This window comes from Lepidochelys kempii, chromosome 21, assembly GCF_965140265.1.
Source record: "Lepidochelys kempii isolate rLepKem1 chromosome 21, rLepKem1.hap2, whole genome shotgun sequence".
In the NCBI taxonomy this organism is placed as follows: domain Eukaryota; kingdom Metazoa; phylum Chordata; order Testudines; family Cheloniidae; genus Lepidochelys; species Lepidochelys kempii.
The window spans coordinates 12,601,759-12,624,952 of NC_133276.1; the positions used below are offsets into that span (position 1 = coordinate 12,601,759).

The following is a 23,194-nucleotide window of genomic DNA, read 5'->3' on the forward strand; positions in this document are numbered from 1 at the left end:
TGGTGTGGAAAACATGCATTGTTAGAGAAGAAAGCATTACAAATAAGGCACCGTCAAGTAGTGCCTCTTGATTTATAGTTGTCCCTTTATAGTGATTCTAGCACCTTCCTCTAAAGCACCTGACTTGGTTTCTATCAGAGATATGCCAGAGGAAAAAGAGCCACTGGTCTGATGTAGTAGGACATTCCCTACCTAAATAAGGGTCAATTTGTTTGTAGTGATTTCTAGGCAGTATGTGAAAGGCAGGTTGAGTCAGAAAAATTCCCATCCACACTGTGGTGGGGGAATCACACAACCACCCTTCCTGGAGTGCACTGCATCTCTACAACTTCACAAAGTAGAGAATGCATTTTGTTTTATTCAAACTTTAGTGGTTTTAACTACCCCCTCAAAACTTAACCCCTAGAAGAACCCACCTGTAGCTGGAAAGATCACCCACAGGAAGCTGTGAAGACAAAAACTGTAGCTGTAAGTATCCCAGTGGCAGCCCCTGTATGAAGTGCTGAGAGCAGAGGAGGGAGGAAAGGTACAGCTGTTCATCCATGTCAGTGGTTCCATGGGGTGCCTCAATTCATCTAGATAACTGCCTAGTTTCACAACATGTTCTGTAAAAAGCACTAGCAAAGTCCAGTACAAACTAAAATTTTATACAGACAAAAGCAAGCCATTTCAGTAATGTGCTGTGACTTTTGTAAGCAAGTGGTTTAAGTGAAGTAGAACTTGGGGTCCATAAGAAATTACTCCTGAAAGGGGTACAATAGCATGGAAAGGTTGAGACCCATAGATCCAGGTCACTTCCACACTGGTGTCTGGGTGCTTTTCTAATAGTATAAAATAAGTCTCCCCAAGCAGAGACCAGATGAGTAAGGAGTATTTGACAAAGAATATACCAAGAACTAAAGTTAGTAATAGTAACATGGTACTACAATACAGAGGGTAACCTGCCAGCTAGCTAATCCATGCATACTAGCTGCCCAACATGGTCATCACATGAGACTGCCTAATTTGAGACCCCCAGAATCCAACTCAAGTCTACAAGACCTGTATGTTCTCTGCTCTTCTGGAAGAGACCAAGGTATCATGCTGGACATGTAAAAAAATACCCAAGCTCACTGACCATTTTTGAAAACTTGGTCATTTTTAGACTATCTCAAGATTAGAGAATAAGTTCATGCACAGATGCTGCATTGCACTAAAAGCTGCAATTCATTTCCTATAATATCTTTGGATTAGTCAATCATATCCAGAAAAGCATGTGGTTTAATAGTAACCACAGAAATATGGAAAAGTACATGACTCTCCCATTTGTGTGTACTGTGTTTAGGATTTTAAGAAGGAGTTAAGATTTTGCTCTGGCCAGACTGCAATCTTAAATTGAAAGTACTTGCCTACTTTGTTGGGTGCTATCAGTTTATGCAGAAAGATTAAAAGAAAGCAACCGTTAGCAGTGTTTTTGCTAAATTACCAGGGACTACCTTTATTTTTAGTCAGGAATAAGCCCCATTATATCAGATGGGTGAGACTTGGATGCCACCTGAGAACTGAAGTTGCTACTGATGAGTGATTATTTGTATCCTGTGCATAACTCTTCCATTCTATTAACACCTAACATCTGTATCTTCCTTGTGAATAAAAAAAGTCCTAGAGTAGAATGGCACTAGTATAACAATTCCTTGCATTAAAACTTCAAGATTAAAGTAAATGATGCAGCACCCTTCTTTCTTTTTATAGACATTTCAGGAAATTAAACCACAAGATTGTTCAAAGTATGATGGATTTAATCTAAATGCACAAAAAAAATCAAATGTACCATCCCCCCCTGAACATAGGAAGAAAAGGAGCATTATGCAGTTTGGCGCTCTAATTACACTTGAAGCATGCCATGAAGTATTTTTACACCCTGTGTGAAATCTCCATGCAAGACTTCAGTTTACAGACAAGCAATTTTAAGTCTTATGGACATACATGATAGAAAGCTAGGCTGATAAATGCTGAATCCCTGATTATTAAACAGGTTGTCAACTCAATTATGGGAAGTGAACACCCTAGATATACTTAATGTTTTTGGAACTAGTGTTTTATTACTGAGAAGCACAACACTAAGCACTGAATTTAAGAGTAATCCTGACAGACTGCCCAGCCATCATAGACCCAGCCTCATTAAGTCATGGAGCACAGTTAACTATTTTCCGAGCAGCAAGTGGCTTCTCAATTACTTGTATTTTAAAACTGAAATGTAGTACTGCTGACAAGCTAATTATTCCAAATATATTAAATTTAAATGGCTGTAATTTAACTCCCTTTACCTTGAAACAGTATTACATTAACTAAGATGTGCCTAATCCATCCAGATTTAAATGTTCTGCATGGAAATGTGTCAGATATTCAAAAGTTAAATGCTTACAACAAATTTGTAACCAAAACTTTAATCCCAAGGATTTCACAAAACATTTTACAAGTGACATGAAAATTCTTGCACAGTAATGTCTTTCACTTCTACAATGTACCCATATGCACTCAAGCCATCCACTCCAGTTGTGTAATTTGGTCTTCTCAGAAATTCTGGAACATATGGTTAACCAAACAGCTTGCATTTTAAGCAATCAAGTATGTATTTTAAAAAATGCACTAATCACATTAAGTACAAAAATTACCTGGGCCCAAGGGATAATCTACATTTTACACAATGTAGCCCTTCAGAGTTCCAATGTGGGAAATCAACAACTTCCCCAAAAAGCTCATTACAAAACTGCCTGCAATTCAGTCATTCCCTTTACTTGCTACTGGTTTGCAGTTCCTGCCTTCTTTCCAAAAACTGTACTAGAAATCACTATCTTGTTCTGGATAAACCCAATAGTCTGATGTTGTAACACGTTTATTAGTGAATATTCACTGCAACTTTCCTTTCAAAAGTTATCTACATTTGCTCCCCAGAAAAGATTCCAGGACACAATATGGAAACTAGAAATATTTGTCTATGCAAGACAAGTTGAACACCACTCAAAGCAAAATGAAAGTTAAGCATACGGGTACATTGTAAAACAAGTTTTATTACAAATCATATGATCTGCTCAGAACCATATACAGATTCACATCTTTACATTTGTCACCTGTTACAAGATACAAGAAACAAAGCAAGTTCAACAGCTAAAACATTTTAAAAATGCACCAAGCTTTATGAAGTCTCAAACAAAACAATGTTCTGTACATACTCCTCCCTCCTGTGCTCAGATCTAATGACTTCCTGTACACAGCTCCTCCTGAAGTCCTATTTCCTCTCATTTGACCTGGAACGACTAAATAAGAGAATGAAAGTTAGTTTATTAGAGATGGAACAAATATTTTACTTGGGGAAGTTACTTCCAATCCAACTCTAAAATTACATACTTAAAGTTTTTGAAAGTGCTTTATAACTTCATCCTGCTCAATACAGTTTTTAACCATATCAAAACTGATCTTAGGTTACAAGTTCCTTGAGAAAAGCACTTATCTAAAGCACTAGAGAAAAATGTTAACTGTAGCAGAGCTTTCAGTTACTGCATTGATATGGCATAATAAGCCTTTCAAAATTAACTAGAAAGTGAAATCTGCAGATACAACATATTCTTACCTACGAGACCTGGAAAAGGAACGGGAAGGCTTGTGATTTCTCTCCCGTGAAAGTGATCTCTCTCTTCTTCTGTCTCTAGAGAGGGACCTATGAGATTACAATAAAAGATGACTATCCAGATGAGGGAAAAGTTTAACTGGATTATATTACAAGAGAATGTTTGAATATGCATGAATGAGCATTACTGTGCAAAGAAATAGTGTAAAGAAAGTTCAAGTGTATTTAAGTGTCTTACAACTGAAGCGAAGAAGAAAACTGCAAGCCTTTCCATCTTTGCAATGTACTATTTGAGCACATTACTTTTTTATATCAAATGACCTTTTTCAAATATCACTGCCCTTATGTTTAGCATGGCTAGTTCAGCACTGCATTAAGTGTACAATTCTATTACACCTCATTAAAAAGAATCACATTCTCTGTAATGTTTCGAACTATTTAATCAGGAAACTTATCCATTAATAAAGGCAGTTGTGATAGTAGCCTCTTCCTCCTCATGTAGGCAGAGGAATAATCAGCTTGAATTCTGATACTGGTTAAAACTCCTATTGCATGCTTATGTTTTTATATTTAATCAATAAATTTTAAAAATTACATGCACAGTACTGTAGTACTAGAGGCCCACTGGTTTCCATCTGACAGTTTCCTGTGCTCAACCAACCGCTGTATCATGTACCTACATGCTATTAAAGCAGCTTTATGGTCCAAGAAACTAATGCATTTTAGTGACGCAACTTTTCCTATGAGTGCTCTGAAGGAAAAACAAAAAACTCTAGAAGCAGTCCATTTCATGAGTAGGACAGCCTTGGGGTACCATCAATTTCCCCAGCAGTTTGTGTGAGTGTCTCAACACAGCAGAGGGAAGCAGCATGCCAAAAGGAAACAAGATGTATTACTGCCATGCATGCAGTAATGCTAGAAACCAAGCAATGATGCAGCAAACCCAAAGTAATGGAAATGCTTTCCCTCCCCCATCCCCATCAACCCTGGAACCTATTAAAACAGTCTTTAGGTAAGTGTTCTTCAGAACACTTACCAAATCTTAAAACTGTTTTATGTTTTCTATCACAGAACTACTTTAAATATGAAACTTGTGAATAAAACCAAGGATTTTACTAAGAAAAGATTCCTTAGAAAGTACTCTGGATAAAACAGAGCCCATGTTTAACCAACTGTTGCTTACCTGCTGCGGCTACGAGAAAAGCTTCTCCTTCGTGGTGATCTAGAACCAGAAATAGAAAAATGAGGCTTTTTATCAATTTCATTAGCATTAATGGGATGAGGTATTTCCCAACTTGTCAAACTCACTGTTGGGCCCAGTGAACGTGCCAAGAAACATCTGGCACCCATCGTCCAGTAAAAATGTATGGAAAGATTAACACAGTAAAACAAAGCTCAGTGTGAACAGCACTTTTGCAACCAAGAATTCACTTTAACTAAATACTTCACAGCAGACCTGTCCAATGCAACACTTCCATTTCAACTAAATCCACTGCCCAGAACACCACACCAAAGTCCCACAAGTGGTTCCAAAAACAGCATAGACCAATGTTTTGGAACCCATGCAAGCCAAAAAGGTCCATGACAAGACAAGAGATACCAAGTGGAGAAAAAGTGAAAATGCGCTCTGTGTAAATACTGATATGCCATTAAGTGCTACATTAGAACTGCATATTTGTGACAGGCATTCTCTGAAATGCCATAGAGTGTGTTTAGACTTAAAAACCTTAGCTTGGCCCAGTTCATCCCAAAAAAGTAATTGTTTTAAGTTTTGAAAACTGTTAGTAAAACCATTTAAAGGTGATAGGACTTGGCAGATTTGCAAGGAAAAGCTAAATTTGTTAGAGCTTTATTAAAAATTTAGTTTGGCATCTCACATGCAAATATACCTCATTTACTTTTAGTTCCATTTACATTAAAAAAGTTTCCTTATCACCCTTAAAAGTTTTATTCAAGCAACATATGTACGTTACCACTCAATTATGCACAGCCAGCCTTTGATTGAGAAAAATAATTACTTATAAGCCGCTTACTCCTTATTTTAACCAGCAGTAAACTGTATAACCAGGAAAAACTTACTAGTTTTTGGTTTCAACAAGCTAGAAATGGTGAGGTGAGGCTGCCGGACTGACTGCCAAGAAGAATTTGCTGAAAAGGTTTTGCCAGATGTTGCGTTGTATTTAGTTGGTTGGCGAAGGGGGTGTTGTGGATTTTTCCTGCTTTTTTGTTAGCCGAAGGCTGCTGCTGTAGTTGTTGTGAAGACATTTGGTAAATAAACAGCTGAGCTGATTGGCCGGGAATGTGTGGGCGGTCGAGGTGGCTGCTGCCGATTTGGTTAAGGTTGGAGAGAAGGCTGAGAGAAAACAGCATGCTCGGGAACCAAAGGGCGGTGCAACCTGACGACTGGCCATGCCTGGGTCATGTGAAACGACACCAGCCAAGCTGAATGGGGCGCGCTGGTCACATGACGCTGAAAGGGCTAGTTGACTGGCTAATGCAGACTCAGAGGGTGGTGAGAAGAGACATGATGGTGACTCTGTAACGGGTTCATTTTTATTAATAGATGGACCAAAAAGCATAAAAAAATGAAAAACAAGCCATCAGTACAACCATCTATCAGCTAACATCCTCCTACTGTGGGGTTTTTTTAAACAGCAAAAGGGACATGGTTTCAAGCTTATCCTGCGAGGACTTCACTCACCTGCAATAGGTAAATTCAGTCCTGTATGAACCATGTTGTAGATGTGATGTGCATGGTTTTATAACATCCAGACAAGTTAGTCTGGGTCCAAGAACATAGGCAGTTAACAAAAACCTTGCTATATTTTAGATTTGGGTTTGCAAAACTCAAATGACATTGTCACAAGACGTTTTAAATTCTTTACTAGTGCCAAATTAGATTTGTACATTTAAATGCAACTGTTACTTGTTTTATTATTAAACAGCTGCCTGCGTGGCAAATATTTGAATTGTTACGAAGTGGAGAAATGCACTTGCATGGAAAAGCTAAGTTGCTGTATGTAATGTTTGCCATTATGGAGTAAAGGAAAGGGAACAGCCTAAGTAGATGTATGGGAAGAAAGGGAAAGTGACTAGAAGATGTGTAGATTTTAGGAAGAAAAAGGATAAGTCCAGGGCAGAGGGCGCTGACTATCAACTTACACAGTGACCTAAGGACAAAAGCCAACGTTCAATACAATTTATGTTCACCTTGTTTTTTTATATAAAGTGTCTGGCATCTCCGAATTGTGATCAGGATGTTTAAGATGTTACCCATCAACATGCTTTAAAGAAAGCCTGCTTCTATGATGCTAAATGGTAACAATTTCAACAGCTCTATGCATGATCTTTGACCTAGGGTACCTGCGGCGAGGAGGAGGACTTCTTCTGCGATAATCATCTCGAGGACGCCTACCCCATGATGGTGGCGGACCACGATTACGACTCCGTTTTTCACCATTAGACAGCTCCACCCTGACACGGCACCCGCAGAGTGTTCTGGAAAAGAAGGCTGCTGTAAGCAACAGATCTGTGTGCACTGAAGACACGCTGATATGCGCTGGAGAAGGGAAACATCTGTTCTGTACAGTTAGTCAAATATATAAGGTGCTCGGATACTACCATAATGAGCACAATATAAAAAGGTCTAAACAAATTCACAGGTGACCAGAGCCTCTCATGTCCAAAGCTACTTAAACAGGGAGACCCAGTGTCTTCTGGCCATGGATTTTGGAGATTTGACTCCATTAACTCAAACTGTAGTTTTTATATATATCTGATACAGCTGGAAACTAAAGAGGACAGATTTTAGTGAACACTGCAGTTTTATACCTTCACAGCATTTCTATCTTATGTCAAGATAAAATCTGACAATTAATCGAAGCAGATTTTACTGTATACTCTAGAACAAAAATGGCTTCCCTACTACCATTTCTGAGAGAACAAAAAAATCCTGCATCTCCTCTCTCCATAGAGGATTTTACAAGAAAACTAAACCAATTCATTTTTAAATTTGACTGAAATGAAGGGTTAGCATTTAACACTCAGACACAATTTATGGAAGTGTCAATTGCACTATGGCAGGGGTTCTCAAACTGGAGATCAGGAGAGGGGTCGCAAGCTGTCAGCCTCCACCCCAAACCCTGCTTTCCCTCCAGCATTTGTGGTTACATATATGAAAAAATTAACAAACAGGTCACACTCATAGGCTTGCTATGTGAAATGGGTCACCAGTATAACAGCTTGAGAACCATTGCACTAGGGTTTTGTGTGAAGTCTGTACTCAGTTGTAGCTATAGAGACATATGAACTCAAAATCAGGGTAAGTTGCTCAGCTGTTAATAGGTTTAAATCTGGCTGGCTGTCAAAATGTAAATATTTTTATATCACTATTTTAAAAGATTTAATAGCTCAAAGCTAAACTTTGTTCTCATGCATTTCAAATTTTAAACTTAACTCCATCTTAAAAGCAATGATCGAACACTAGACACTTCTGAAGTATTGTGTATTCATAAGTTATTTCAGAAAAATCTAAAAATTCCCTTCAACTCAAAATGAAGTGTTATTGACATAGATGTCCATCTCTTGTGCCCCATATGCCAGGTAAAGGTGGACTCAAACTAGTCTGAGCTCTAGAGGCTCAAGTATTTCTCCTAGATGTGTTTTTAGGAATTTCGAATTTCCAATCTCAGGCCAAGTCTATACTAGAAAGGGTTTGTCAGCATACCAGCAAGTAATATCAGCTTATACCAACAAAACATTTCCTATATCAATTCCCCAAATGAAAAACTATAGCAGCAAAAGGACTGCTTTGCAGAATACCTCTACACTAGGGCTTTGCCAGTATAAAAACAATGAATCACCCCCCCTAAACATTACACCAAAGGATCTGGCTTCAATGACCAAAAATATGAACATTGAGATTATTGGGGAAAAAAGCTTATTTTTACAGTTAACCACTTCACTTACCGACTAGTTTAATTTATAATGCAGAATAACTATTTTAATTAATACTAACCAACTGTATGATTGGTTAAGAAACTCAAGACCATGATGTTTCAGTATCACTGGATCTTGGTCAGTTTAAGTTAGAATACAAGTTGCTTAACACTGTCTATATTGTTTAGTTTTAATTAAATTAACTCCATAGCCTAAAAAGCAAATTTTACCTTCCATCTAGTTCTCTCACTGCATCAGCTGCATCTCGGGGATCTTCAAATTCAACAAAAGCAAAGCCAGGAGGATTTCTAGCAACCCACACACTGCGCAGCGGTCCATAGTAGCCAAAAGCTCGTTCCAATTCAGTTTTGTTGCCATTGTTTCCAAGGTTACCTACATAAACCTTGCAGTCCAGCGGACAAGAGTCACGATGCATCACTAGAAGAGAAATACTTAAAGTAAGTTTTTTTTTTTTTACTTCCATTCAACCTACAGATAAGTGCCTTATTTTGGCCTTTGGTCCAGATCCTCAGAGGTTGTTAGGCTAACATCCACTGAAATCCATAGGAATTAGGTGACTAAAAACTACTGCACCCAGAAACCACAGCAATGATACATAATGAAGAGTAAAGATTGGGCTCCCCCACAGGTTAACATGTGTTAAAATTATAAACGGACTGGTCTTCACTAGGATTTTAACTCAAGTTAGCAAACTCCAAGAAAGAGCAGCCTTCTTGGGGAGGAAGCCAGGACCTGTGGTTCTTTAACCCCCGGCCCCGGAGACTATGCCAGGTACAGGCGGACTCGAAACTAGGCTGAACGCTAAAGGCTCAAGTATGTCTTCCAGAAGAGGTGTGATTAGGAGACTCGCGCCCCCGCGACAGCGTGTCAATGTCAGGTCTGGAACGCTGGCACCAGCAAAGCCTGCAGGGGGCGCCGCCGCCCGCGCGTGCCGAGGGCTCCATTGTTCGCGGGGCAGCGCGCGAAGCTGACCTGCGCACGGAGGGCCAGCAGCGGGGCAGCCCGCCGCGGAGGGGACCCGGATCAGGCCCAGGCGCACGCCGCGGAGGGGACTCGGATCAGGCCCAGGCCGGGCGTTCACGACCAGCCTGCCCCCCCACCCCTCCCCAAGCCAGCTCCGGCGATGGGAAGGCGAGATGGGCAGGGGGCTCCATCCGGGCCCGCCCCGATGAGGATCTTCCCCCCCCCCCGACGCCTCTCGCCCAGCCACGCCTCGTCTGGCCGCGCCTCGGGTGCTCTCTCCCCGCTGCGCCCCCGCCTCGGGGGCCCCGCGGTCCGATTAGCGGGCGGCCGCCGCCCGGGCCCCGCCACACAAAATGGCGGCGGCTCTTTGTTCGGCGCGCGGCGGGCCCTGACGGCTCCATCCGCCCCGCCGCGGAGCCGGGCCCCGGTTCAGCCTCGCCCTGACCCCCGGGGGAGGCGCTCACCGACTCCCGGGGTGGGCGTGAGAAGGGAGCACGCGCTACGCCGCAGCCGACTCGATCCCAAACACGCTCCCGCTCCCCGTCTCCTCACTGGACAAAATGGCGGCAACCGCTATCCCGGCCCGGACTTATATAGCCCCACCCTGCCCCCACGTGTCCAGCCGGCTGTCAAATCACAGAGCGCCGCTCAAAGGAGTGACAGTTCCATGGAACCCGCCCCCGCCCGCTTCCTGAGTAGGGCCCGGGCCCGCCCTTCCCCCTCCCATCGTCCAGCGGGGCCAGGGCCAGACCCCAGCCTTGGGGCCCATTGGGGACCCAGAAAGGGGGCGGTGGTTAGTGTGCAAAGCCGTGTGGGGAAGATGCTCCCTCCACCCTGACACCCCAGCATCAGGGGGTCCAGCCCCAGACCCCAACTGGTTTGTCTGTAAGGGGCCGAACCAACCCCCCCATAGGGTGACCAGATGTCCCGATTTTATAGCGAAAAGTCCTGATATTCGGAGCTTTGTCTTATATAGGTGCTTATTACCCCCCATCCTGTCCCGATTTTTCACACCTGATATCTGGTCACCCTCCTCTCGCCCCAGTCCAAATCCCCCTGAATCCCATCCCTCATAATACCCGTCTTACGTCTAGGTGGGGCCTTCCATCCCACTCAGTCCCCCAACGTATTTGCCTCTCATCTGGGCACTCCTGGGTTCACTCCAGCTCCGGGACTGGAGGAGCGTGATTGTGCCTTCAAGGCATAAAAGGTAACTGTCTTATTAACAATTATATTGCACTTTACAAACATTAGTGACCCCTTGTTGCCAACCCCAGTCCTTCACAAATCTCATGTGTCAGGCCACAGCAACTCAAGAGACTGGCTTAAAAATCATGAGATTTAAAAAAAAAATAACAATAAATACTAGGTTCTTTTTCTTTTCTCAGGTCACATGTTTCAGCTTTTCTGCCCAACCACTTACTTTTCTTTAATGAAAGCTGAGAAGCTCACATAATCAGTTATGTCTAGGAGCCGGGGCTATACGAAAAACGAGAAATGCCGTGATAAAATCACAAGAATGGGCAATCAGAAAAAATTTCATGAGTCGTAACATTGGAAAGCAATGTTCAAACTGGTAACAGCTCACCATGCCTTTTTTGTGTTTGTTGAGGGAAAGCAAATTCAGCTGTTGCAAGTTTGAACGTTCCTTTCCAATGTTATGACTCAAAGTGACATTTTTTCCTGTGCAAGGTTGTTAGGTGCAAACTTATTTATCCATTCATCCATGTATCTATCTACAGCCTGGTCTACACTAGAATTTTAGGTTGGTGCATCTACTTCTCTCAGGGGTGGGAAAAATATAACCACCAGTGTAAACAGCTTTAGGCCAATAAAAGAATTCTTCCATGATCTAGCTACTGCTTCTCAGGGAGGTGGATTACCTATGCAGACAGGAGAATCCCTCCCGTCGGCATAGGTAGTGTCTACAACATAAGCCTTACCCAGCCATCATTTAGCTGCCCGAGTGTGGCTTCTGTAAAGGAAAATAGTATCGCTCCAATCTAGTAGAATTCTTTCAGTGGATCCACAACATTTTGGATAAAGGATGACTGGCTGACATAATTTATTTTGACTTTCCAAAAGCCTTTGACAAAGTCCCTCACAAGACGCTATTAAGGAAATTAAGTAGTAGGATCAGAAACTGGCTAAAAGACATAAAACAACCGGAATTAATGATCAGTTTGATGTATATTGAGGATGATCAGTGTTGTGCTGTACTGTAATTCCAGTGTCACAGTCTGGCAGCATGAAGATTGCAGCATCTTGACAAACTCACAAAGGGGAAATCCCTACATCAGCCCAATAAAGAGATTTGGCAAAATTCCATTTTTATTTTTTATAACATTGACGGATAATATTGATGTTTATATTTAAGCACTTTTTTCAGTTTGTCTCCATTCAAATTTTAACATTTGTGCAAAATTATGAGGGATCAGGCAATAAGGACAGTAGACATGGAATTCAAAAAGTTCAAGCTTTCTTACAGTTAAAACATAAACTGTCAACCTCACATGTCAAAATATGCAAAGTAAATATCGGTAAATCGAACTCTAATAGGTTGTCAAGCAATTTTTCTCACTTCATAAATTTCAGTTATTTTCTCTGGAAATATTTTTGTCAGTTTGTGTGTGCAAGGTGAAATCAACGTTTACCAACATTTACCCCTAACAATCTAATCATCCCAAATATAGATAGATAGATAGATAGATACATACATAGATAGATTTGGGATGAATATATATATATATCTATATCTATGAATATTGTAAGTGTGCCTTCAATTTCTCTTCAATCCCCAAAGTTTGCAAAGTACTAAAATGGCTTTGGAAAAATCCTGTTGACTAGAGTTGTTAAGAGAAAGAAATATATTGCTTTTCTCCCTTTTCCTGCTATCATAATATCATATAGCACAGGGACAAATATATCACTCGTGGCTGTTATATTGATGATGCCTTGGGGTGATTTACTTTTTTCATTCACATTTTCCTGAATGTGGCAGGCAAAACTGACATAAAAAATTAGCTCAGGGCCATTTTACAGTGATGGGTAAAGATCATACTGTCTCCTGGCTGAAAAAAATGGGGGTGTAAAGCTTATTCTGCCGCTCCTGAGGAGGCGTCAGGGATGTGAAAGGATTCATCTGTTTAAATCATTGCAAGGAGTATGGGAGACATGGGTTTGGACTGGGCCACTATGCAGATCTGTGGCATACTAGTAGCAACTCTTTCAAGCTGCTATCTTGTTCTAAGAAAAGGAGTACTTGTGGCACCTTAGAGACTAACCAATTTATTTGAGCATGAGCTTTCGTGAGCTACAGCTCACTTCATCGGATACATACCGTGGAAGCTGCAGAAGACATTATATACACACAGAGACCATGAAACAATACCTCCTCCCACCCCACTGTCCTGCTGGTAATAGCTTATCTAAAGTGATCATCAAGTTGGGCCATTTCCAGCACAAATCCAGGTTTTCTCACCCTCCGCCCCCCCCACCCACAAACTCACTCTCCTGCTGGTAATAGCCCATCCAAAGTGACAACTCTCTTCACAATGTGTATGATAATCAAGGTGGGCCATTTCCTGCTCAAATCCAGGTTCTCTCACCCCCTCACCCCCCTCCAAAAACCACACACACAAACTCACTCTCCTGCTGGTAATAGCTTATCCAAAGTGACCACTCTCCCTACAATGTTGGATGAGGGAGTGAGAGAACTTGGATTTGTGCAGGAAATGGCCCACCTTGATTATCATACACATTGTGAAGAGAGTTGTCACTTTGGATGGGCTATTACCAGCAGGAGAGTGAGTTTGTGTGTGTGTGTGGGGGGGGGGGCGGAGGGTGAGAAAACCTGGATTTGTGCTGGAAATGGCCCAACTTGATGATCACTTTAGATAAGCTATTACCAGCAGGACGGTGGGGTGGGAGGAGGTATTGTTTCATGGTCTCTGTGTGTATATAATGTCTTCTGCAGCTTCCATGGTATGCATCCGATGAAGTGAGCTGTAGCTCACGAAAGCTCATGCTCAGATAAATGGGTTAGTCTCTAAGGTGCCACATGTACTCCTTTTCTTTTTGCGAATACAGACTAACACGGCTGTTACTCTGAAACCTATCTTGTTCTACAGAATCTGAGCTTTCATTTAAAAAAATGAACGCCCTCTAGCTGTTATGGTTGTGAAGAAAACCTCAGAAATATGAATCACGTGTAACCGGGGGTGCAGAGATGTCTATGGGCAAATATATAGCTAGACCAGCAAGCCCTCCCCAGTAAAGATATATCTTACACCGCAAAAAATACTTTTGCCAGTATAATTTATACCAGTTCCTTGAATGGAATAAGTTGTACTTGTCAAAAGCACTTTTATAATGGCATAGCTGCGTCTGCGCTAGGGCTTTTGTCAGTATAGAAATGTCGCAAAAATTCACACCCCCTAACCAGCATGATTGAGATCTACTGATGAAAACTGCTATCTGAGAGCTAAGGATTAATAATGATACCATACCAGCAAAAGCTTCTAGCATAAGTGACAGGTTTCAGAGTAGCAGCCGTGTTAGTCTGTATCCGCAAAAAGAAAAGGAGGACTTGTGGCACCTTAGAGACTAACCAATTAATTGGTTAGTCTCTAAGGTAGCATAAGTGACTTTGTTGAAAACCTACAATAGCTCTGAGCTGTGTGAACTGCCCCGTTCATCTTAGTGAAGTGTCAGCTCAGATACCCAGTGATGATCAATTTAATGTCTAAATGTTAATGATTTCATTCCTCATTCATGTAAGCAAGGAGAGGGAGGATCATAGATCTGCCCAATTTACTGGGAACCCAAGGGCATATTTAAGCCCCCCCAGGTGGAGCTTAGAGAACATCATATTTTGAACATCTGCCCAGCATACTGTGAGCACTGTCACATTTTGTCTGCTCATATAAGCAGAGTTTAATTAGTAAGCAGAGTTTGGAAGAGTACCTCTGCTTTTTTTCCCCTTCAGGCTGATCCCCCATTGGAGACTGACTGGGGGATAAAGAAAGTAACCCCTTCAACTCCCGATCCTTAGCCCAAGAGAGTGTGCTACAGAACAATGGCTCTAGGGCTGGCAGTGTGAATAGGACCACAGCTCCACCATTTTCTGAATCATCAACAAAACTACCCACAGCATATAGGATGTCTTGCAGACAGTACAGAGCCTGATTTGTTTGTAAGAGCCAATAAAATCCCAAGGCCGCACAACCGAAACTTCTGTGGCTGCTATAGCATGTGTGTGTATGGTGGGGATTCTTTGTGACCTTAGTGTTTACTGTGAGGTGTAGATTCCTCTGATCTCTAGGTCAGGATGGGGTAAAGAAAGCAGCAATTCATTAGTGTCTGTTTCACCATCAACAGAGGGAAATGGACTATATTTACCATTCACGTGGTCAAACAGTTTCCTCTCAACAGTGTGGTGCCTCTTTCTTTCTTTCCTTCCCCCAGACCAATTCTGAACCTGCCCAAATGCTAAGAAAAAAATAAATCCTTTCCAAAATCAAATCTCAGAGCACACCCTCTTCTATGAGCATGCCCCCTGCCCCTCCAGTAAAAGCCTGGAAAAATGGGTGAGCCTTGGGGCTTGCTCTCAAGGTTGTTAAATCCAGGTTCTGACACCTCAGGCTATGTGCATACTATGAACCTTACAGTGTGTTTTTTTCACACCCCTGACTGACAAAAGTTTTACTGACAAAAGTGCTCATGTAGATATAGCCTCAGGGATACTTCCCAAGAGGAGAGCCTTCTCAGCAGTTAGGATACTAGCCTGGGAGACAGGAAACCCTGCTTCAGTTCCAAACATCAAACTTCCTGAGCTCGGGCAACTGCTTTTCTGTGCCTCAGTTCCCCATCTGTAAAATGGGGATGCTAGCTCTGCGCTGCATCACGAGGTGTGTGCTGCAGTAGTATGGCGATAAGGGTCATATGAATAATTAAGAGGCATAGGATTCCTGGGTTCCCTGCCAATTTGTCCCCACCTGAAGTTGACCCTGTGAGTACTTGCATCTGACTGAACACCCAGTATAGTGCTGCTCTCGGCAAATTTCCATTCCATTTCCCCTCGAGAGAATAGCGTTCCCTCAACCTCTGAGTCCCTATCCCCCATAGGTGCTGGAACTAGGGGTGCAGGGGGTGCTGCTGCACCCCCTGGCTTGAAGTGTTTTCTATCATATCCAGGGTTTACAGTTTGGTTTAACAGCTCTCAGCACCCCCTCTATAAAGATTGTTCCAGCCCCCCTGCCATCTCCTGCAGTTTGATCACTTGCCTGCTTCAAACCTCGGTGTAGTGGAGTTTAATATAGTAGAAACATGTAAGCCCAAGAAGGAAAAATTAAAAACAAAGCAAAATTCAACAAAAATCATGAAATTAATAAGACATTTGCAAACCATCAAACTGTTCACTCTGCTTGTGGGTGCTCTCCCTTGCTCACAACTCCTCCTCTGTCTTGTCTATTCAGATTGTAAGCCCTACTGGGAAAGGACTGTTTCTTATTCTATGGCCCTGATCCAGCAAGCACTTTTGTATACCATGAGTAGCCCCATGTCTATGATTATTACGTATTATGATGATCAGTGTATTACACTAGAGTGCCTGGCACAGTGGGGTCCCAATCTTGGCGGGGATCCCTAGGTGCTATCTCATCATAAATAAATGACAACTGCTGCTGCTGCCGATCACAATAATAATTAACAATTAATGATAATAAATGGAAAAGGCCCATTAGATCAGCCAGTCGGTCTCTCTGCAGATGAAGGATTGTCCCTTATAGAGCATATTCAGGTGTTTTGCCCAGTCCCACTTCCACCACTGCCCTAAGGAGACTATTTTCCTCTTCTCTTCTTTGCATTTCAGCCCCTTCCCCCACCAACCTTGCTCTTGTGCTGGGCCTCCATCTCTTTTCTTTGCCTTTTCTATTATGCTCTGTGCATCCCTATTCACTTTCTCACACCACCTGGCTCCCTGGGGAGTGGATTACAAAGCAAAACAAAAGAGTCCTTGGCATGGGAAACCCTGATTCTGTTTTCTATGCACACAGGCCTCCTCATTCAAATGCATTACATTGAAAACAGGTTATTGTGTTTTAAGGGCCTCATCCTATTTGAAGTCATTTGAAGTTTTGCTATTACCTTCAGTGGAAGCAAGAACAGACTCTAAACCAGAGGCAAATTTAGGGCTTGGTCCAAAGCCCCTTGAATTCCATGGAAAGCCTCCTGTTGGTTTCAGCAAAAAGAACAAGGAGTCCTTGTGGCACCTTAGAGACTAACAAATTTATTTGAGCATAAGCTTTCGTGGGCTAAAACCCACTTCATCAGATGCATGCGGTGGAAACTACAGTAGGAAGATATAAGAAGGCCCTAACATAGCAGAATCCCAACAAGTTGCTTCCTAAGAAAATGATTATATCACTTGGAAATAGATCTTCTGATCTACACTAGAAAGGATTTGCCAGCACAATTATACGGATGTAGTTATACTGGCAAGCCCTCCTAGTGAAGATGCTGTTTATATCAGCAGAAGAGCTTTTCTTCTGGTACAGTTTAGACCAGTTTCCAAAACAAAATAAGCTATACTGGCCAAAGGACTATTGTTTGCTGGTGTAACGGTGTCTATACTACACCTTTTGCTGGCATACCTAGGCTGGTAAGGGGGTGATTTTTTTTCACACTTCTCACCGACATAGGTATGCCAGTGAAACTTTTAAGTGTAGACTAAGCCCGAATCCGAACTCCAAATGAATCCACAGAGCAGTGCCTGTAAAATTAATTTATATCCGGACTCCCATGCTGTTCCACTTATGCACAGTTGCCAACTTTTGTGCGGTAAATAAGCACCCCGACTTTCACAATAAGCCAAAAATCAAGCTAATCCCATTTCAAAACTAGGTCAAAACAAGCCAATCCCTAAGAATCCCAACACTCTATGTGACTAGAGCCCCCCGGCGTGCAGTCTGGGACTGTGGTGGGCCTGCTGTGCACCCCTGACTCTCTCCTCACCTTGCCTCTGCTTGCCAGGAGCCGATCAAAAAAAGAAGTAACAAGCTACAACAAGCTACAAGCCAAACAAGCAACAAGCTACCAGCCAAAAACTAACCAACAAGCAACTCACAAGCCTATTAAGCCAAAAACAAGCCCAATTTCTGCATTTTTTTCCATGGGTTTGGCATGTCTGCTTACTAGCTGTGTGTCCATGAGCAAGTCACTTAACTTCTGTGCATCTCAGTTTCCCCATCTTTAACATGGGGATAATGATATTGCCTCCTGGTGGTGGATGGTAATGGTAATGTTGTGTAGTCATGTATGATGGTAGGTAGCAGGTATTATAGGGATTAATTAATGAATGCTTGTGCAGCACTGATGGAAATGTGCTATATAAAGTGCTTTGTGTTAGGAGGGATAGCTCAGTGGTTTGAGCATTGGCCTCTTAAACCCAGGGATGTGAGTTCAATCCTTGAGGGGGCCATTTAGGGATCTGGGGCAAAAATTGGGGATTGGTCCTGCTTCAAGCAGGGGGTTGGACTAGATGACCTCCTGAGGTCCCTTCCAACCTTGATATTCTATGATTCTATGATTATTTTTAGAAGTGCTACTATCAAATTCTGCTAACACTTCTTAAGTCTAACGTTGGTAGTGCTAACAGTGAGTCCTTGGATGTGATGTTTCACTCATTAGAACATAAGAACGGCCATACTGGGTCAGACCAAAGGTCCATCTAGCCCAGTATCCTATCTTCTGACAGGGGCCAATGCCAGGTTCTTCAGAGGGAATGAACAGAACAAGCAATCATCAAGTGATCCATCCCCTGTCGACTGTCGTCCACTCCCAGCTTCTGGCAAACAGAGGCTAGGAACATTCAGACTATGGTGTTTCATCCCTGACCATCTTGGCTAATAGCCATTGATGGACCAATCCTCTATGAACTTATCTAGTTCTTTTCTGAACCCTGTTATAGTTTTAGCCTTCACAGCATCCCCTGGTGACAAGTTCCATGGGTTGACTGTGCGTAGTGTGAAGAACTACTTCCTTATGTTTGCTTTAAGTCTGCCGCCGATTAATTTCAGTGGGTGACCCCCCATGTGTTATGTGAAGGAGTAAATAACACTTCCTTAGTCACTTGTGTCAGACCTCTATCATATCCCCCCTCAGTCGTCTCTTTTCCAAGATGAGAAGCCCCAGTCTTTTTAATCTCTTCTCATACGGAAGCTGTTCCATACCCGTCAACATTTTCCTTGCCGTTCTCTGTACCTTTTCCAGTGCTAATATATCTTTTTAGAGCTGACGTGACCAGAACTGTAGACAGTATTCAAGGTGTATTCAGTATTCAGAGCTGCATGACTGGTATCGGTGGAGTTACTCCTGATTTACACGTAGCTAAGTGGGATTAGAAAATTGCATGTCACCAAGGAAAAAGTTGGCTCTGACTTCTTGGCTTAAAATGGTAGGTTTTGTCGAAAGTACTGCAATAATAATGTACATTCTGTTGAACCCTTGTGATTTAAACTGGTCCAGGCCCCAAATCTTATTTAATACAAGACTTTTGAAGCTAAAACCTCAAAGAACATTTTGTGCCTCCGTCCTCCCGGTTCTTAAGTGGAAAGAAGTATCCACGGAGGCAGAGTAGTCAAGGTAATGCACTTTGGCCATGACAGAATGCTTCAAGTGCTCATTCAGTGGCCATGTTTCAATTTCCCTGACCTGCCTGCAATTGCTCAGACAAATGCAATTTGAGTTCTTACCATGAAGATGCCAGTAATTGCACTCAGTGAATGCCCATTAAATAAAGGAGATGATAAAAGTTCAAGGATGAATTAGACCAGATGTTTTGGACTTGACTTTTGCTAATGCTTATTAGTCTTTGAAGATGTAACTAGGAAGCTCTGCCTTCATGGAGAGATAATTCAGTGTAACTTTAGGCTACCCTGGAAACTAAAGAGAGAAGCAGGCTTCTATTTTAGCAGCATTTTTAAAACTAGTTTTTAATTGGTGACAGGCTTTGTCCTCTTAAATTAATGACCCTTGCATCATCAGTTGGAACTCATGTAATGAGACCAGGAATCCTAATTTGATTGCCATGAAATATCATGGCTCGAAATAAATTGACCCGAGGACAATAATAAATGCAATTTGATTTCAATAGGAGCTATTGGTAAAGATAGGACAGCTGTGAGAGCTGGTAATGGGATACATCTGCTTTTGTCGTTAAGCCACTGGTTTGAATCCAGCCATGGTTGATTGTATTGGAATGTATAGTTCTTTGGGGGCCTATGCAAAATGAATTTGTGGTCTTTGTTCCCACTGAGCTGGTATCTTTTTCTTCAAGATTTCTAAGGAATTAGTCCTCCAAGAGGACAAATATTTTTAAATTCAGAAAATAAGAATTTCCCCTCTAGAATAGACTAGTGGTTCCTCTAGTCACTTGATGGACAGTCCACATGGCAGAAGACACCACCATAACAGGGACTTATTACTCCATCTTGTCGGGAGCCTGTGCAGAGAAATCAAGGCCCCAACTCCCCTTCTTCCTCTCACTGTGGTTGATACTGGGATCTTATCCAAAACACAGTGACGTCAATTGGAGATTTGATGTCAGATCAGGAATGGGACACACTGGCAATAGGCATTGTAGGGTGTTATACCCTCTTCTTGGGGGAAATAGAGGATTTTAGTGTCCAGTCCAATCAATTCAGCACCATTCACCAGCATTAAAGATATTAACATAAGGAAACAAATCAATAAATAACCAAACCCTGAATTTTATGTGAGGAAAAACAAAAGTTCAAAATGCTCTCTAGCTGGTGCATGTAGGCTGGGAAACAATGAAATCAAAGCAGAGCAGAACTTCAGACATGATTCATGTATTCCAAGAAGATCTCTAGTCCTTTCCAGTCCTAAACTAGTGCTGGGTGAGCATTTGGATTCTCTTTATTCAATTGATTTAACATCTCTGGCCCTGATCTTGCAGTGAGGTACACCCAGGTTTATGCCTATCCAGAGCCCATTAATGTCAAAGAAATTCCATGCAGGTCAAGCATCATGGCCTAAGACCTCCAAGATCTTCAGCTGCCCCAGAGCTCTGCTTTAAGCCAACTGCTAGCTCCCCTGAGTCCCCAGACTGCCTTCTCCCCGACACACCTTGTGTACACCTGACAAACCAGGGCAGAGGAGTGTATGTGCATAGAACCAACCACCTAAAATGCCTCCATGCCATGGGAATCCCCAGCTACCTGTTCAAGCCATCTTTTCTGTATCTTTGCCACACCAGAGTGGTGCTAAAGGGCAGGAGCAGTGGTCCGAATCTGGTTCCCCGTGTTTGGTGAAAACACACATTTTCCTGGTAGCTAAACATATACAGTCACATTTTCAGGGTGGCCACTGGTTTTGGGTGCCTCCGTTACTGACTTGCCCACGTGAGACATCTTGGGCCTGATTTTCAGAGGGGTTGAGGAGCTGTAACTGCTATTAAAGAAGAATGGCCCAGGCAGTAGGGCACTACTCTCGGATCTGGGGCAACTTGGTTCAGTCCCACAGACTTCTTGTGGGACCTTGAGTAAGTTACTCTCTGTGCTTAAGTTCTCTGTGTGTAAAACAGGGATATAGTACTTCTCTGTTTCGAGGGGTGTTGTGAAGTTAAATATGGTAAAGATTGTGAGGTGCTTGGACTCTATGGTACTTGGAGCCACATAAGTCCCAAAGAAATATTTACTTCAGATGGGGTGGTGGGTACTCAGTGCCCTTGAAAATCACTCTGACCTTTTCCCATGCACCGACGGATTCAATACATGCAGAACTACCATCCTTCATTGTTTTCATAGGTGTCCAGCTTCAGACAAAACTTCACGTGGGTACGGTTCCTGTGATGCATGCCAAAATTCATACCACATTCCCCTGTTTAGCTTTGACCATTGACTGAAGACACATCAGAATGTGGCCTCTTGTGTAAGATCTAGTGCAGCCACAGTTTAATATCTAATACAGGCTTTATCTGGGGAGATCTAACATTTCTTGTGGTAGTATGAATTCAGTGATCTGCTAGGTCTTTTCCATATCTACCTATTTTATAGGATCCAAAATAAACAGATGTGTTTCACTGAACAACCAATGGGGCTTAAGCAAAATTCTTCTTGTTGAACATTAAAGTCCAGTGGCATCCTTATTTACAAATGTCTCAGATAAATTTTCCATTAATACCAGTCCTCTTTTACCAACTTTGTCATCCTCATCAGTATATACTTCTACATTATTATTAATCCAGACACCTACTTTACAAATTTAGAGCACTACTGATAGGTCTGGGAGGATAGCAAAGCAATGAAACGTCGCTGAAATATTGTAAGTCTTTTCTTTAATCACCAAAGGACAACAGACTTTATCATCCAAGGTTATTGTCTTTGGAAATACTAAGCCCACTGATTTCACCAATATGAGAGGAAAGGTCTTAGTCACAGAAGGTACTGTACAGCTCATGTCTATTGTTTCTGTGGTTTCTGAGGAGGTATAAAAGAAGCTGGAAGACACACACTGGCATTGCAATTTGAACTTCACTAGAGGACTTGCTGCGAGACGGAGCTGTGCTGATCTGGATTTGACCCTGTACTGTACCCTTTAGGATCAACAGTAAGTATACCATATGTTAATGTTGTACTTTTGTGTCTTAGAGATACTTCTCATTGATGTACAGGTTATTGTAGATCACAATATAAAGATACAGCATGTCTATTACATACAATCAGACTAGTTATATCTTGAATAGTCCACAATATCATATGATAGGTGATATATGAAATACTTGAAAAAAAATCAGAATTGGTAACCATTCGCCCTCCAATACCTTTTTCCTCATCTTCCATGGAGATCAGTCTAAAAAAGTGGAATATATTTGTCAAGAGTGAGGTTTAAGTTCTACTGTCCGCCTATTTGATATATTTCAGAGTAGCAGCCATGTTAGTCTGTATCCGCAAAAAGAAAAGGAGGTCTTGTGGCACCTTAGAGAATAACAAATTTATTTGAGCATAAGCTTTCGTGAGTTACAGCTCACTTCATCGGATGCATGCAGTGGAAAATACAGTGGGGAGATTTTATATACACAGAGAACATGAAACAATGGGTGTTACCGTACACACTGTAATGAAAGCGATCAGGTAAGGTGAGCTATTACCAGCAGGAGAGAAAAAAAACCTTTTGTAGTGATAATCAAGGTAGGCCATTTCCAGCAGTTGACAAGAACGTGTGAGGAACAGTGGGTGGGGTGGGGTGGGGAATAAACATGGGGAATAGTTTTACTTTGTGTAATGACACATCCACTCCCAGTCTTTATTTAAGCCTAGGCTGTAGCTCATGAAAGCTTATGCTCAAATAAATTTGTTAGTCTCTAAGGTGCCACAAGTCCTCCTTTTCTTTTTGATATAATTTCTGCGCGTGTAAGAAAAATGGAACACCCTTCTATCCAGGTACTGCCAGTTTATTACCCAAAATCAGTATGAAGCAAATCCATTTTTGGACGCTGTTGAAGCTGGGCTTGAAATGCATTATCCCAAAATGCTTCTCTACTTGCTTTTGTTTCCGAACAAAATCTTTCGCATCTAAAAAAAAAATCTATATAAATATAATTTATATAGAAAAAATTGTAATCTTTCTTATGCATACATTTTT

At 41.9% G+C, this 23,194-nt stretch overlaps 1 protein-coding gene and 1 long non-coding RNA gene across 2 annotated transcripts; one reads left to right on the forward strand and one right to left on the reverse strand.

The window, feature by feature from the left end:
* Nucleotides 1–2,410: 2,410 nt before the first annotated feature.
* On the reverse strand, nt 2,411–10,129 carry SRSF3 (serine and arginine rich splicing factor 3). The gene is made up of 6 exons (XM_073320141.1): nt 9,994–10,129; nt 8,776–8,983; nt 6,971–7,105; nt 4,791–4,829; nt 3,611–3,697; nt 2,411–3,296 (listed from the first exon to the last, which is right to left on the reverse strand). Exons 2-6 carry the CDS (start codon nt 8,979–8,981, stop codon nt 3,269–3,271), a joined length of 495 nt encoding a protein of 164 aa, XP_073176242.1. The 5' UTR covers nt 8,982–8,983; nt 9,994–10,129; the 3' UTR covers nt 2,411–3,268.
* On the forward strand, nt 8,791–22,153 carry LOC140901382 (uncharacterized). The gene is made up of 3 exons (XR_012155830.1): nt 8,791–9,003; nt 10,624–10,739; nt 22,035–22,153. It is a non-coding gene; the product is annotated as an uncharacterized lncRNA (long non-coding RNA).
* The last annotated feature ends 1,041 nt before the right edge of the window (nt 22,154–23,194 follow it).